The sequence below is a fragment of the Misgurnus anguillicaudatus genome, chromosome 14 (assembly GCF_027580225.2).
Source record: "Misgurnus anguillicaudatus chromosome 14, ASM2758022v2, whole genome shotgun sequence".
In the NCBI taxonomy this organism is placed as follows: domain Eukaryota; kingdom Metazoa; phylum Chordata; class Actinopteri; order Cypriniformes; family Cobitidae; genus Misgurnus; species Misgurnus anguillicaudatus.
The window spans coordinates 31,604,576-31,618,910 of NC_073350.2; the positions used below are offsets into that span (position 1 = coordinate 31,604,576).

At 37.0% G+C, this 14,335-nt stretch overlaps 3 protein-coding genes across 4 annotated transcripts; 2 read left to right on the forward strand and 1 right to left on the reverse strand.

Annotated features, from left to right (window-relative positions):
• Positions 1-272: 272 nt before the first annotated feature.
• her2 (hairy-related 2) lies at positions 273-12,332 on the forward strand. The gene is made up of 4 exons (XM_055183352.2): positions 273-340; positions 5,084-5,246; positions 11,251-11,421; positions 11,519-12,332. The coding sequence occupies exons 3-4, from the start codon at positions 11,374-11,376 to the stop codon at positions 11,927-11,929; spliced, it is 459 nt and encodes a 152-aa protein (XP_055039327.2). The 5' UTR covers positions 273-340; positions 5,084-5,246; positions 11,251-11,373; the 3' UTR covers positions 11,930-12,332.
• On the forward strand, positions 1,799-3,040 carry LOC129427110 (transcription factor HES-5). The gene is made up of 2 exons (XM_055183351.2): positions 1,799-2,134; positions 2,242-3,040. Exons 1-2 carry the CDS (start codon positions 2,078-2,080, stop codon positions 2,641-2,643), a joined length of 459 nt encoding a protein of 152 aa, XP_055039326.1. The 5' UTR covers positions 1,799-2,077; the 3' UTR covers positions 2,644-3,040.
• Positions 6,270-8,755, reverse strand: LOC129427112 (transcription factor HES-5-like). 2 transcript variants are annotated; one of them, XM_073876335.1, is made up of 3 exons: positions 7,484-8,755; positions 7,180-7,397; positions 6,270-7,071 (listed from the first exon to the last, which is right to left on the reverse strand). In XM_073876335.1, the coding sequence occupies exons 2-3, from the start codon at positions 7,234-7,236 to the stop codon at positions 6,670-6,672; spliced, it is 459 nt and encodes a 152-aa protein (XP_073732436.1). In that variant the 5' UTR covers positions 7,237-7,397; positions 7,484-8,755; the 3' UTR covers positions 6,270-6,669. The 2 variants fall into 2 exon arrangements, with proteins under 2 accessions (XP_073732436.1, XP_073732435.1); XM_073876334.1 differs by having other exon boundaries at positions 7,180-8,755.
• Positions 12,333-14,335: the final 2,003 nt, after the last annotated feature.

Consider the following 14,335-nt stretch of genomic DNA (forward strand, 5'->3'; position numbering starts at 1 on the left):
AAAATAATGCATCGATTTTTTTTCAGTAAAACATGTATTAGAGAGGTTTAAATTAAATATTTACTTTTCATGTAAATTCTTTAATAATGTGAAAAGAATGTATATATGCAATACAAAATAAAGTAGGCTAAATAAAAGTTATCCACTTAGATTAAAAATCCAATAAAACGTGTTAATCTCATCAAAGCGATCTTGTTTATGATTCTAATGATAGATCAGTCCACGCTGCGTGGAGCTCAGTGCGTATGTGCGCGTGCAGTGACGCAGCCTCTCCTGTAAACACGCGCGGGAAACTGCACGTCACTGCACTGGTGCGAGTCCCGCGTTGCTGAGGACTGAGGTAAACTTGAGCTACTGTTTATAGTTGGTTTTTTATACTTACTTTGTGTTTATTTTGACACAGCCTTGTTTTTGACTGACTGGTGCACTTTTGCCAAACTTTAAACATATAAACATTTACATACAAACAGAAAGAAATATTTAAAATAGTATAAAGTCCGCAGATGATCTGTAGCTACCCTTGGGAATTTGAGGTAAGAGTCATTTTACGGCTTTCCCACAGTTAGGGAGGAGCACAAGCCCCGATAAAGCTAAAGGTGAGATGGTTTTATAGCCCACGGGCTTCCTTCCTCTCCTGCTGTGGGAAAACAGTGTCACGAGCCACCGAGAGTGTGCCATACACCGGCTGACAGCTTCAGTGGTGTCGACACGACAAACACACGATAGTGTAAACAGATCAGACACGCGCTTCACATGGACTTTGATCCCAGTTGAAGGTGTTGCGTGGACCCAGAGTTTCCCAGACAAGTTTAAACTGTTTTATGACATTGGACTGGTTTGTGTTTAAATGACAATCAACTTATTCGCCAAGTGCGCCGAGCACGCACCCAGACACACGCGCGCACACACAAGGAATTTGTTGTGGTTTCTAAAATTACGTAGAAATAAAGAAGTTAACTAATAAAGATGTAAGTCGTGGGATAGTTATGTACACATGTTTTACATAATTTTAAATATATTTCGAAATATACAAAAAATTGCCACAAATATGTAGCCTACTTAAATATATTTTGAAATTTGTTTACCAAAATTAAAAATTTTAAAGCATTCACGTTGCATTGGAAGAAAACTTTCTCTGTTACAAACCTGTAAACATAACTGAAGATATTAAATATATTTTCAACTGCAAAATTATGCTTATAATTGTATTTTATACCTATACATTTCATACTTAACATTTACACATTTCATACTCAAAATGTATACATTTTATACAAACTTTTTTTGGCCAGGAGAAATATATTTTCTTGCCATTTTTTAAAAATATATGAAGGTTAAAACTAAATATATTTTTTAATTTAAAATATTTTAGTAAGCTTTACTTTCTTCAAAATGTATTTCACATATATTTAAAACATATTTTTGGCTAAAGAAATTTATTTTTTGACACAAGGGAGTAAAGCACTGTATACAATGTATGCAACTGCAAAATATATAAATATATTTTAAATAATTTTGCATAAACACTAGTGTAGGTCATTGCACTATAAAATACTGCATTGAAATATGGACTGCAACCTTAAAACGTTTTCTAATTTTTATCGAATTAATGTTCTTTTTTGTCATTTTGTAGCAGTTTTAATTACACATTTCTTGTTTTAAAATCACATGCAGTTGTTTGTTACATTACTGTATTACTGCTTTTTTAAATGCAGCTCCTCACATTGTTGACAGACGTATAAGATATAACATTTTCATTAATGGTGCTGGATTTTGTTAGTCAATTTTCATGACTAAAATCACAATATTTTTTAAAAACGAATTGACCTGTTGATTATTTGATGTGATACCTGATACCAGATAAGATAAGTGCTGTGTGGGATTAGTACTGTCAATGGTTTGATTTGATTTGTTGTGGACGCAACACCCACTGGCCAGCGAGTGTGGGAAAGCTAATCCTGACTGGGACTCATGGCTTTGTAATGCTAATGAGCTCCTATAAATAGAGGAGTGGGACCTTCATTCCCAACACAACTGACTTGATTCTCCTCTGAGAAACATCGCTGCTGTTGAAAGAATGGCTCCAACTTACACTACTGACTACTCCAATCTTTCCAACAAGGATAAACATAAAGTAAGTATCTGCTTCATATGTGACTTTAAGGGACATTTCTTATTTATTCTGTTATGCATTTAAATCAAACGAACCAAATTCTTAACCAAATCTCTCTTTCTCATCAGTTAAGAAAACCTGTCGTTGAGAAAATGCGCAGAGATCGCATCAACAACTGCATCGAGCAGCTCAAAACAATGCTGGAGAAGGAGTTTCACCAGCAAGACCCAAACACCAAGCTGGAGAAAGCTGATATTCTGGAGATGACTGTGGTCTTCCTGAAACAGCAGATGCAGACCAAGACCTCAGCTCCACAGAAAGCTCACATTGACGGCTATTCCCAGTGCTGGAGAGAGACCATGAACTATCTGTCTGTCAACTCCAAGGTGGACGCCGTCCGTCAACATCTGAACCGCTGCCATGAAGCCCAGAGATCAGCTAAAGATCTCAATCTGCTGTCTCCAGTCTCCTATCAGCCCACAGTGAAGCAGGAACCGTGTGCTCACAAACCTGTCTGGAGACCTTGGTAGACACCAAGCTGAAAGACTTTCACATTAAAACTAGATGGTGGTTGACCATCTCTTATGTTGTAGGAGATTTTTCCTTTTAATTTTATATGCATTTATTTTTAAAATGTATTTATGGCAGCTACTTCACATTTTGAAGGAAATGTTAGTTTGCAATGCAAAAGTCTTCTGTATATGATGTTGCAGGAGGTATATTGTATCATCTCTCTTTGTTATAAGTAATCTTCACAATGAAGAGTGTGTCTGACTCCTATGGAGTTTGCAATATTTGCTTAATGCTTTAATGCATAATGTTGTGCCTTCTTTTGAAGAATCTGAGTTTTCACTTGTTAAAAGTGTATTTAGCAAATGTTAAATTATTACAAAAATAATTTAAATAAACTTAATGTTGATTGATGAATCTAAACAAATGCTTTGTGCTCCATGTCTTTTTAATGTCCCTTTACTACTTTATTCAAACCATCACACTAGATGCAGGTTTATCTAAATCTCAAATAAATTCACAATAAAAAGTGATGCAAGAAATAATCTCATAAATATTCAAATGTCACAACGATTGAATTAGTCAAGTCAAAGTTTATTATATAGTACAGATTTAACACAAATGTAGTTGATCCAAAGTGCTTTACAGTAAAACAGTTAAAAAATAAAAGAAACAGAAAGGAAGAGAAAAACAAGAATGGGGATAATCAAATATTAAAACATACGAGATAGAAATTAGCATAAAAATGTTGCAATGGAAAAAAATTGGTTTTAAAGACTGACTTTATTTAAAATGTAGTAAAGTCTAACAACCCCACATTTCAACATTAAATTCACCTAAATGTACACCACCCCATTTGCCCTCTTGAAGCATCCTTAGCAGGTGTCAAATGCACAGTTGACCTTTTATGAAATGACTTTAAATGAAACTAAACTTGATTTTAATCACACTTTATAAGTGTTCTTATGTAGACAACAGCAGCATGACTGTATAAAGTCCTGTGAGAAAAAGTGCAGGGCCTGTAACGCCCCTGTTTGTTCTTTAAAAGCCCTGATAATAGGCACTGTGTGCTGTCAGCTCTGGTTTCATCTGACAGCTGTTGTGCTGCGACTGGATGATCTGATGGGACGCTGCTCATGTGTGGGGTCGGCTTCTCCCAGGATTTCCCACACTCGTGTCTCAGGCTCCAGTTTCAGATCAGAAGTGTGCCGTCCTAAATCATCCATTAGGTCTGGTGGTGTGAACCCTGACCCCTCCCTTCTGTTCCCCCTAATTTAAATGTGAGACCCCTGGGAAACAGTTATTCACTTGTTGTTTGAAACAACTTGTTGCAAACTTGAATCTGTTGATTTTTTGTCACTGATCATGCGGCATTGAAAAACTTTTACAAACGTCTTTGACTTCACAATGTCATTATTCTTCATAAAATGTATTTTAAACTTTGCAATATGATATAAAAACAAAGTAAAATAATACCCACTCAGATAAAATATATAATCCTTATTGGTTTAAATAATTCAGTATTTAATTAAACTAATATAATTAAATATTATAAATTAATATTTTTTCTTTATTAGTTACTAAATTGTTTAATTTCTGTCTTAATGTACACTGTAAAAAACCTTCTTTGCATTAAAGTTTTTTTTGCTACAAATTATAAAAATAAAATTAAAATAACTTAAGTCAATTCAACTTAATTTTTTGCAATTCATAGCAACTTTCACTTCAGAAAGTTGAAATTGATTATAAATTCAAGTTGATTAAACTTAAAAATGTAGGTGCAACAACACTCTAAAAAATACTTTGCTGCCTTAAAATTGTTTGTTAAATCAACTCAGATTTACAAGTCATGTCAACCGAGATGAGTTGTCACAACTCAAAAAGTCAACTTAATTTTATAAGTTATAGCCACTCACTTGTGGTTATAACAACTCATCTCTAGTCAAGATAAATAATAGTAAGTTGAAATGACTTGTAAATCCGAGTTGATTCAACAAAAAATGTTAAGGCAGCAAATATTTTTCACAGTGAAGGAATTTTTTTTAAGTGTAGTGTTGCATTATTTTTGCTCTAATCTGAAAATGCTTTGGCAGTATAAACATACATACTTGTTATAATAAAGCCTATTGAAACTAAGGCTGTTACTGAGATTTATGCAAGATGTATTTAAGGTGACACACTTTTCACACCGCATTCGCTGAAGGTGAGACGCATTTTACAACATTAGACAGCAAATACAGTAGACGTCAGGATGGCCATGTGCCTCTGTTAAATTTAAGGAATGGGAAGCCTTTGGTCTCTGAAGGTGTTAGGTGTTATCAGGACATAGCACACCTCTTGTGAACACACACACACACACACACACACACACACACACACACACACACACACATACATACACAAAATAATGGCTGTTATATCTGCTTTCAAGACTCCCCCTCCTCTTCTTGTCCTCTACAGGTTCAAGCCACTGATGTTATCAGATGTTAAAGCCTGCTTTGTGATTGGTCTGTGAGTGTGGGAAAGCATCAGATGCATGGGACCCATGCTGGTGGACACAAAGGCATTGTAAAGGAAACATCTTTGTGTGTCATCATTCCAAACTGTAACATGATGTTAATGGGTAAGAGCAGACTTTCTTTAAAAACCAATGATAAAATACTGAGAAAAACCCATAACCTGATTCCCGAAATACTTGATTGATACAAAAAGCACAATGTTATAATAACATCCCAGCAAGCAATAGCCATTTCACTGTTTAGGTTAACTATAGACCCGATATAGACTGGCTACAAACTTTAATTTTGCAAAAAAAAACAAAAAAAAAACTTGTGAGATGTCTGATATACCATCATGTAAGCAAAGTCAACGTGATTACAAGGTGTTTGGTTTTATTTAATAATTTTTTAATTTAATTTATATTTGGGTTATGGTTAGACGTCTCATGCCTGGGCTGTGTTTGGGCGGCTATAAGATGTCTTTAAAATGTTAAATTTCTTGCTGGGATCAATGAAGAATAGCAGTCAAGCTGTATATTTGCTTACACCATAAAACATCTAAAATTAGAGGCCACTAAATTGTTTCCTAAAACTCTTGATTTGAGATGTGTTAACATCTGAGGTATCTGCTAAAACATTTGTAAATGTAGCAGAGTTGATTGCGAAAATTAATATGATGTTGCTAAATATATTCAGAATGAAATTTGAGGAATTATTATCCTATATGAATTGCGTACAAAAAATAAGGTTAAATTACTCCAGCTGTCTCTGGGACAGTGACCTTTAAAAGGTCCTAATATGTACTATTAGGTACAGATATGTATACACTTGTTACCAATATGTTTTTTTGAATATGAACTTTTTAGGTGCAAAACTGTACTTTTGTAAGGGTACAGCCATATTTTGACTTTTTAGACTTCCAAATTCATATAAGTTTAGCATATTTAGTGTATTTTGAATTTTTGCTGTTTTTCAGAGCTTAACAGAGTTGTATTCATGCAATACATGAATCATCTGGTATTTAAAGTGGCTACTTTATCATTTATCATTTATATATATATATATATATATATATATATATATATATATATATATATATATATATATAATGTAAAAAAAGATGAATTCAAATGATGTTTTAGTAATTAATTGCTTTTATTAAATGCAATGTTAGACACACAGTGTCCATGATATGTTTCAGTGCAGCAGTGCCATCACAAGAACAAATATTGTTTATCTGTAGCCTTCACAAAAGGCAAAATCAAATCAGACATCCGATAGGATCATACACAAAACTCAGATTCTGAGCAAAATCACAGTTTCCAAGTGAAACATTAGCATTGGAAAAACACCTGACGACAGGTGTCTTGCAAATCACATTGCATTTGCAAAGATAATCTTATTAGAAATACATCAATTTAAAACTTCAATATGAAGTAATTGAATACATGTTTGAAATAAACATATAAATGGAAATGTTATCTCCTACAACATAAGAGATGGTCAACCACCATCTAGTATTAACGTGAAAGTCTTTTAGCTTAGTGTCTACCAAGGTCTCCAGACAGGTTTGTGAGCACACGGTTCCTGCTTCACTGTGGGCTGATAGGAGACTGGAGACAGCAGATTGAGATCTTTAGCTGATCTCTGGGCTTCATGGCAGCGGTTCAGATGTTGACGGACGGCGTCCACCTTGGAGTTGACAGACAGATAGTTCATGGTCTCTCTCCAGCACTGGGAATAGCCGTCAATGTGAGCTTTCTGTGGAGCTGAGGTCTTGGTCTGCATCTGCTGTTTCAGGAAGACCACAGTCATCTCCAGAATATCAGCTTTCTCCAGCTTGGTGTTTGGGTCTTGCTGGTGAAACTCCTTCTCCAGCATTGTTTTGAGCTGCTCGATGCAGTTGTTGATGCGATCTCTGCGCATTTTCTCAACGACAGGTTTTCTTAACTGATGAGAAAAGAAAGATATGGTTAAGAATTTGGTTCGTTTGATTTAAATGCATAACAGAATAAATGCAAAAGGTTCCTTAAAGTCACATATGAAGTAGATACTTACTTTATGTTTATCCTTGTTGGAAAGATTGGAGTAGTCAGTAGTGTAAGTTGGAGCCATTCTTTCAACAGCAGCGATGTTTCTCAGAAGGGAATCAAGTCAGTTGTGCTGAGAATGAAGGTCCCACTCCTCTATTTATAGGGGCTCATTAGCATTACAAAGCCATGAGTCCCAGTCAGGATTAGCTTTCCCACACTCGCTGGCCAGTGGGTGTAGCGTCCCTGACAATAGAAGAGGCATCAATTATTTCATGGTTAACTGGCCTCAGGGCTCCCACAGGGGCAATGGCAAGAGCACACTTTATTACCTGGGAACCTCACCTCACGCTGATAAGGCTTCTGCAGATGGGCAATGTAGACAGTTGATAATTTCCCAAGAGATGCTCAAGACATATAGATAAGACATTACACACCTTATCGGGCAAAGACAGATTCTGAAGTATAACAGCTGGCTACAAGAACAATAAATGAGTCATTTGAAAACAAAAAGGCTCATCAACAAATTATTAATTGAGAAACATTAAAGGTTAAATACAGAATATTGACCTATAATCGGGAGATAAAACTTTTGATTCGGTCGATTGTTTAAAAACAGCCGATAATCAGGACTGATTAGATCCTGTCAATCAAAAAAGGCAGAAAAACACATCAAAACTCATACTGTGTGAATATTTTGAATTGGTCATACTTTGACACAAGGAATTAAAAGCAAAACTATCGTTATCTGTTTGTATCGGTAGTAATCAAATATCAGTATCGGCACCGATATTCAATTACTTCGAATGATATATAATGTGGGTGTTTGTTCATATTATGTATTTTTCATCAGGTTGATATAATATTCACTTCTTCCTGTTTTTTTTTTACCTTTCATGGGCCTATTTTTCCTAACTATTTAAAATAACCATAACCATTTAAAATATAAAATCTTTTTTCTTGTCACAAGTTTCGATTCGGTCGATTGTTTTAAAAACAGCCGATAATCAGGACAGATTAGATCCTGTCAATCAAAAGAGGCAGAAAAACACATCAAAACTCATACTGTGTGAATATTTTGAATTGGGTCATACTTTGACACAAGGAATTAAAAGCAAAACTATTGGTATGTGTTTGTATCGGTGGTAATCAAATATCAGTATCGGCACCGATATTCAATTACTTCGAATTATATATAATGTCTGTATGTGTGTGTTTGTTCATATTATATTTTTCATTACGTTGATATAATATTCACTTCTTTTTTTTTACCTTTTATGGGTATATTTTTCCTTTTTTTACCTTTTATGGGCATATTTTTCCTAACGATATAAAATAACCATAACCATTTTAAATATGAAATCTTTTTTTCTTGTTATGCACAAGCAAACCTATTCACTGTGAATGTCAGTCAAGCGCAATTATCCCGTGCTCTCAAGTGTGGCACACTTCTATTGTTAAGGGTCCCTCCCGCCCCTCAGAGAGTTTTGGGTAATAAATGGACGGCTAGTGTGGGAAACTCGGGCTGGATCCTGCTCACACGTTCTGAAGTCAATAGAACGGAGTCCCTCCTCTATCTCTCCACAAACAGCCTTTGAACCTGCTGCTCAGATCAGAGACGCCGCTGGGTTTGGAGACACGTGTGTTCTCGCATCACCTGCTCTCCTGTACCCCTCCCTTTCTTTATTATCTACATGAGCATGTGCCTTAACATCTGCAAACACAAGTCTGTCATTAAGAGCTTGAACATGGCCTTTCCTTCTCAACTTTTTTTTTTGTTTCAAATATGCATTATATTTAAGTCATGCAAAAATATTTTTCTTGTCGATCATCTGAACGTAAGCCACATGCCAGATGTCTTTTGGAGGGAAATTCGCTCCCTGGCTACTCTTCCCACCTCAAACTCACATTGAGCCATCCTGACAGATGACACTGATAGTTAAAGAACATTCCAGCACAGACCCTCTCATCATTCAGCCGAATAAAGGCTCTGGTGCCATAATAGACACGCACACACAAACAGTCGTTGTGGGCAGTGTGTCCAGCTGCAGGGCCAAAGCATGTGTCTCTCCAGTGTGGAATGTGTGAGAGCTCCGGTGTGGATCTGCTTCCCACACTTCAGTCCCATTCAGAGATCCGCCCCGCCCTGTTGCCACTGATCCAGCGTGCCTCATTATTCCCCTCTTTCAATAGACCATCTGGTCTTCTGCTTGCCCACACAAAGCTTCCCTCTCTCCCACACACACCTCAAAGCTGCAGGTACACACTCCTGAGGATTGATTGATGTCTGCACGATCCCACGACCACAAACAAACAAGTCGCGGGTATGAAACGCGTTTCGGCATGCTGCTGTGTACTTACACGTGCAAACGGACATCTCACAAAAAGAGAGAGAGATTTTTTTTTTTTTAAAGCTTTGGCATGATTGTAAAAACACACATTCGTTCCAATAATACCTCTATGTACATTAAATTGAATTTCATTAATTGAAAACACTAGTTTTTGTGTGTCACCAAGGTCACCCTGCAACACTTTAGGGTTGGAAAAGGGCAGAGGGTACCACAAAATGTCAGTTTCCCTCTCAAACCGCATCTTTTCACTGCCCTGTGCTGTGAATGCCAGGGCACATGATGCTGGAATGTCATTGAGCCTCGCTCACACGGAGACCCGGAATCCTCTCCAATGAGGAGAGGTCAGGGGTTTCCCAGGTCCCGATTTTATGAAGAGGGGGACACTTCACACTGGGCACACAGCGTTGAGCATCTGCTTCGCTCGCTGTGTGTGCGCGTGAGAGAAAGAGGAGAGCCGGACGAAGGGGCGCCCACATTCAAAAGCCTCTTTTGCAGAGTGGGATGAAACGTATTGTGGCTTTAGCACGCAATTTTGGCGGGAGTTGGGAATTGGTGTGGGAATGGAATTTGGGGTTAACCAAACCACAGCACCTTCTAAAAGCCTTCGAAAGCATTATCTGCTCTAGGGGCACGCAATGCACTTTTTTATAGAGATGCAAGGAATTTTTTTTATTGTTTCAGGACTTTTCTTTTATGTATATGTGTAAAAACATGCATGATTGTTTTTTAACTGGCCAGATTAATGCTCCGTTCATATGCTACATTGTTGCCAGAGTGCAGCATGTCGGCATCCCTACTAATTGCTTTAAAATAATAATATAGTTACCCAAAACGAGCCAAGTGAACTGCGCATGAACCTCACATGTCAAAGACTCTACAAAATGCCTGTCAGCGCCCGGCTTTGCTCAGCACACTTTCCCGCGCACAGGAGCCAGCTGCGCCTTTCAGCTCTTCAAAGTCTAATCCTGGAGTCTGTGTTGTCCCAACTTTCCCACAGCAAAACTTCAATGGGGGCCAATAGAAGTGTGCCGTACTCCCCACTGGATTAGTAATGGTCTCTCAATGAGGCGACAGGTCCCCCTGAGGATACACTGAACAATGGTTAACAGAATAATTCATCCTAAAGGGCACTTAATTGTCCTAAAATGCTTCTTGATCTTAAAATTGAGATGACCAAGCATTTTTACGACTTTACGGAAAATAAGTTTTTTTTTTAGCACAAATAATAATTAAGACAAATAATAAATATAATAAACAGAAAATTTTTAAGATACATGATATTAAAACTATCAATCCTGACCCCTCTTATTCTCTTCAGGGTGATGGGTGAGCTTCAGCCTATAACATAAATAACATAATACAATCATAAACATATTCTGTAATTATTGTAAAATAAGCCTAATAAACTGTCTTGATTAATAGCTAAACATTTGGACACTGTAAGCCAGTAAAATAGTTTTCTTTTGTCATTTGGGAACAATTCAAACAATATAAGAGTATTGTAGACGTGAGTTTGCGCGGGAAATTCCTATAATCTCTTTTCACCCTTATTGATCATCTATTTTCCCGCCTGCATAGTCATGCACGCTGTCAAAGGGCTCGTGCACTCCCGCAATTTCACGCTTCCCATTTACAACGTGCGCACACGCACACGCTCCACCTGTTTGAGCGCGCACCTCTTTTGTTTTCGGGGAAAGTCGCTCAAAGGAGAATCAGGCTAATTTAAAGTTTTCCTATTGAACCTTCAGCCGCTGTTTGATTGGCTGAAAGTGTGGGAAACAGAAGACGCGCGCAATCCTTGTGTATTTAACGGGAGAGCGTGCCAAGAGTGACAGAAGCGCACAGGAACAGCAGACAAACTTTTAGTCAGGATGGCTCCTACTGTTTACAAGCCTGAGATTGGAACGAAAAAAACTAATGTAAGTATTTATCTTATTTAAAATTTACTTGCAGTCTAAATTATTGCGTATAAGAGTGTTTTACTGAACGAAAATCTAACGAAAATCTTTTTTCCAGTTGAGAAAGCCAGCTGTGGAGAAGTTGCGCAGAGATCGTATCAACAAATGCATTGAACAACTTAAAGCTCTTCTCAAGACTGAGATAAAAGCCAACCAGCCGTGTTGTAAACTGGAGAAGGCTGATGTCTTGGAAATGGCTGTCATCTACCTGAAGAAGTCCACGCAGCACGATCCTGACGCACACGCGCAAAGCTACGCGGACGGGTTCTCCAGGTGCTTACAGGAGACGGCACGGTTTCTGTCTGTTCACAACCAGCTCCAGATAACCAAACCCGCGTTAACGGAGCACTTTGACAGGACCCAGCAACCCAAAACCAGCGCAAAGGTTGTTTGCGCGTCTGCGCCCAAAGACAGCTGTCATGTCATCTCCAAACGCGCAGGAGCGCAGGCGCTGTGGAGACCTTGGTGATCTTCATATAGCGACTTTATAAAGATACATAGAGAACGATTGTGTTCTCTATTTTAGTAGAACATATTGTTTCATTAATGTATGTTAAAGTAGACAGCATCTGTCTTGACGCATAGAATGTACCAGTCTACCCCATGTCTAATTCTGAAGAGCACATATCTACTGCTTTACTTCACCTGTGTGAAGATTATTATTAATATTTACATATTGTAAAAATGAGGACTTTGTCACCTCTGTATGTTTTTGTTTAAAATGAGGACTGTCACCTCGTTATGTTTCTGTTAAACATGTTTTTTAAAGATTTATATGAATCTGTTTATTTGATCTATCATATTGATAGAATATGTAAAAGTTTCTTGTTTTTTAAGAAATAAATTAAAATGAAACATTTCTGTTTTACATTCGTTTCTGTTCTTGATCATGAGATATAATAAAAAACCATAATGCTAGTTTTTATAAAAACCTTTATACTCAGTGTAGCAAAAAATCTTTTTGCTGGGGTGATAAATTAAATACACATATACATATAGTTTCAGCTGTTGAAAGTTTCCTTGTGAAAAATAAGTAACTTTTATTTTGTTAACTTAATAATGAAATAACTTAAATCAAATCATGCATTCTGATTGGGTTCATCAAAAAGCTTTATAATTCATGACAATATAATGTGGAAATCCTACTGAATATAAAAACTTTTTTATCGGTTTACATAATGAAACATTCCAATGCAAATTATTGCTCCTAATGAAAAACACTGCATTTTTTAGATTCTTAAGCTCTAAAGATATTTGCCATGAGGCCAGGAGACTTCATGCTTCATTCAGATAATTATTCACACTTGAATCATGATAGACGTAATCCAAAGCTCAAAGAGGAACTGTTGACATGAGACAGAGGACAGACTGCGTTCTCAGGCCGTCACATAGATCCTCCGATTTTATGGTGTGTTAGGAAAGTGTGCCTCTCTGTATCATCATAAAAAGTGTCTGTCTAAAGTGTGCCACACTCCCATGCTGTATACTCACTTTGATCTGACTCAAATAAGACCCCATAAAATGTGTTACTGTGGGAGCCGGGATCCAGAGGTGGCTACACGCAGTAGCCGATTCTTACACAAATAAAAATCAACATAGGAATAAACGACTTCTGTGTAACATCAGAACAAGAAAAGATGATCTGTCAGTCAAGGTTATCGAGTACTGGTTTTCATAAGGCTCCTCAGGACTTGTAACACTAAAAAGTATGTCTAACAACTACTGTATGTCTTAAAGGGGACATTTCGCAAGACTTTTTTAGATGCAAAAAAATCTTTGGTGTCTCCAGAGTACATATGAAGTTTTAGCTCAAAATAGTATATTTTGGGTGTGTCCTTTTAAACGCAAATGATCTGATTTCTGCTTTAAATGGCAGTGTCATGCAGATTAAGGGGCAGTATTATCCCCTTCTGACATCACAGGGGGAGCCAAATTTCAATTAGCCATTTTTTCACAGGCTTGCAGAGAATGGTTTACCAAAACTAAGTTACTGTGTTGATCTTTTTCACATTTTCTAGGTTGATAGAAACACTGGTGACCCAATTATTGCACTTAAACATGGAAAAAGTCTGATTTTCATGATATGTCCACTTTAATAATACAACCTAAAGTTTACATTCACGGATTTGCCAGATGCTTTATTCAAAGTGACTTACAGTGCATTACAAGGTATACATTTTTATCAGTTTGTGTGTTCCCTGTGTTCGAACCCATGATCTTTACATAATATCCTAATAATTCTTGGCATTAAAAAACTAATTTTGACCCATACAATGTATTGTTGGCTATAGCTACAAATATACCTGTGCAACTTATGACTGGTTTTGTGGTCCAGGGTCACATTTTGGGTTGGCATCTTTAGCACTAAACAGGTAGAAAATTAAGTGCTAAAGTTATGCTTTAAAATGGGTTCAAGACTCTATCTGTATTTTAATTATTATATGCAATTTCACAAATTTGATTTTGATTCACACCATCTCTTTATTAAGGCACATTAGACGGCATTGGCAAAACTGTTTATACCTCGACAACTCGGATTGATGATTTACAATCCACAAACATAAAATACTGGGTTAAAAGGGGGAAAACCCAGTCGCGGAGTTAAATTAACCCAGAAAATGTTTAGATTTCACCCAACAATGGGTTGAAACAACCCAACATACCCAGTGTATTGGGTTCATCCCTTTTCGACCCAAAGCTGGGTTGAAAATACCACAGCATCTCACCCGTCAGATCACTTTGGGGCGGTTTCACAGACTAGACTAGTCCTAGACTAAAACAAATGTAAGAGCTGTCCAAACTCAAAACAACTTGCACTGACATATCTTAAAATACATCAGTGCCCTTTGTTTTGCCTCAAAATGCACATAAGTAA